This window comes from Solanum tuberosum, unplaced genomic scaffold, assembly GCF_000226075.1.
Source record: "Solanum tuberosum cultivar DM 1-3 516 R44 unplaced genomic scaffold, SolTub_3.0 scf00214, whole genome shotgun sequence".
Classification (NCBI taxonomy): Eukaryota; Viridiplantae; Streptophyta; class Magnoliopsida; order Solanales; family Solanaceae; genus Solanum; species Solanum tuberosum.
In genome coordinates, this window is record NW_006239139.1 from 588,790 (window position 1) to 590,873 (window position 2,084).

General features: G+C 32.1%; 1 protein-coding gene across 1 annotated transcript; it reads left to right on the top strand.

The window, feature by feature from the left end:
- Window positions 1-568: 568 nt before the first annotated feature.
- On the top strand, window positions 569-1,299 carry LOC102590340 (ethylene-responsive transcription factor ERF096-like). The gene has a single exon (XM_006356049.2). It carries the CDS (start codon window positions 580-582, stop codon window positions 955-957), a length of 378 nt encoding a protein of 125 aa, XP_006356111.1. The 5' UTR covers window positions 569-579; the 3' UTR covers window positions 958-1,299.
- The last annotated feature ends 785 nt before the right edge of the window (window positions 1,300-2,084 follow it).

A 2,084-nucleotide genomic window follows, 5' to 3' on the forward strand; every position in this document is an offset into this window, starting at 1 on the left:
TTGTTCACCTTTTCAAATGTTAACACAATTTATAAAAATTAATTACTTCATACATTATTGACCATCAACTATCAGACAATTTATACATAAATAAAATTATTGTTAGGTATATAGCAAATATTTAACTTTCTTTAATTTTTTTCATATTTTAAATTCTTTTAATGAATAATTTTGACTCCACCGTTATCATCAGATCACCTTAATATTTCTATTAATAAAAATGATTTGATAATATAAAAAACATTATTATCAAATCACCTTAAGAATTTTTATCGATAAAAGTGATCAGATAATGTAAAAAATCTTTTTACCGTTGGCACATGCAGATTAATAAAAAAACAGGTGGACGAAAAGTTTGAGTCTTATAGCCATCATTTGACCAATTGGATACACTGCATTATAATTAACTTTTTGGTCCTCATAGAAGGTTCTTTTTTTGGCTAAACTAATAAATTTGGCCCCTCAAGATATTCCATTCAAATCATTCTCAACCATTCTTTATTATGCCAAAAAAAAAATCCCTTCCTTTATAAATTAGCCACCTTGTAGTACCATATTTTGCATGTAAAACAAAATAACATGGATGAAGTGAAATATAGAGGTGTTCGAAAGAGGCCATGGGGGAAATATGCAGCCGAAATTCGCGATACTAATAGACAAGGAGGGGTTCGTGTTTGGCTAGGGACATTTGGCTCTGCTGAAGAAGCTGCTCGAGCTTATGACAAGGCGGCTTATAACATGAGAGGGCATTTGGCGATTCTTAATTTTCCTGAGGAGTATAACTTACCTAGGAGCTCTTCTCACTTTTACGACAATTCTCAATCAATGGCATCGTCGTCTTCAAGTAATGTTCATGCAAGAAATGATACCGGACAAGTTCTTGAACTTGAATATCTTGATGATAATGTGCTTGAAGAACTTCTTAATTGCGATCAACATGCAAATAAGAGAAAATGAAGATCGTTATTAACTTCCTTTATATCATTATAAAGCTAAGTATATCGCCTAATATATACTAATAAACCTTAGAATGGGGTTTTTATTTCAATAAATACCGCCTTTTTGCATGAAGAGGTGGACATAAAATCTTACCTCTTCATACCTATATATATAGTAGAGTTGGATGGGCCAACTCTTAACAATGGTGGTGCATTTTATGAATATATATGCAATTAATTAATGTGTGCTAATTACCTATTAAATTTTGGTCAATATTAATGCTAATGATTAGCTATTGAGAGTATGTTCATACCAATTGTATGAGATTTGTAACATCATTTGCTATGGGAAGACAATGTGTATGTAGCTTTCTAATTAATAAAGTTGATTTTATACATGTTTCTTGGCACCATTAATTCTTTCCTATATGCTTCCACTTTGTGTTACTGTCCTTGTCATTTGGTATCTAAGTATTATTCAAGATATAATTAAGTAAATAAAAATGTTATTTCATACTTCAGGTTTAATTCCCAGGTGTAACATTTTATTTTTATACCCCGTGATTAAACCTTTGGCTACACATCGATCTTTTGAGTTAGAGTCTCTCCACCATGACTCATTACCAAAAATGACTTACACGCGTGCTTGGCAATAAAAGAAGAAATAGTCTCAAACATGAAGACACACATCTCACGGGAATCTTTTAATTTAGAATACGTACGAGACTATGTATTGACTGGATGCGTACTCGCGTGATCAATCGATGGACAGGGGAATTGCGTGAATGAGCTTCCTTTAAATTTGCCAAAACTGTCATCACTAATTTATACCCAATGGACCACATAGGTTTAATTTTTAAGATTACGTTAAGTGTAGCTAAAAGTTCAAGACCACTCATTATGATGTAAAATGGTCATTCTTGCAAATCATCCTTTCTCTTTATTTTGGGCGATTGGTCAATTATTGAATTATGGGCAAATTACAGAAATCACATACTTTTAAGGCAAAATTACAATCTATCCCTTAAAAGTTTATAATTACAGAAATCCCTCAAACGGATACAATAATATAAGCGCTGATACATTAATCTGATGCGCGAGATACACTAATCTGATGCGCTGATACATTAATCTGATGCGCGAGAT

Excerpts from the sequence above, each read along its gene's own strand:
- LOC102590340 (XM_006356049.2), top strand. The coding sequence starts at position 580 with ATGGATGAAGTGAAATATAGAGGTGTTCGAAAGAGGCCATGGGGGAAA.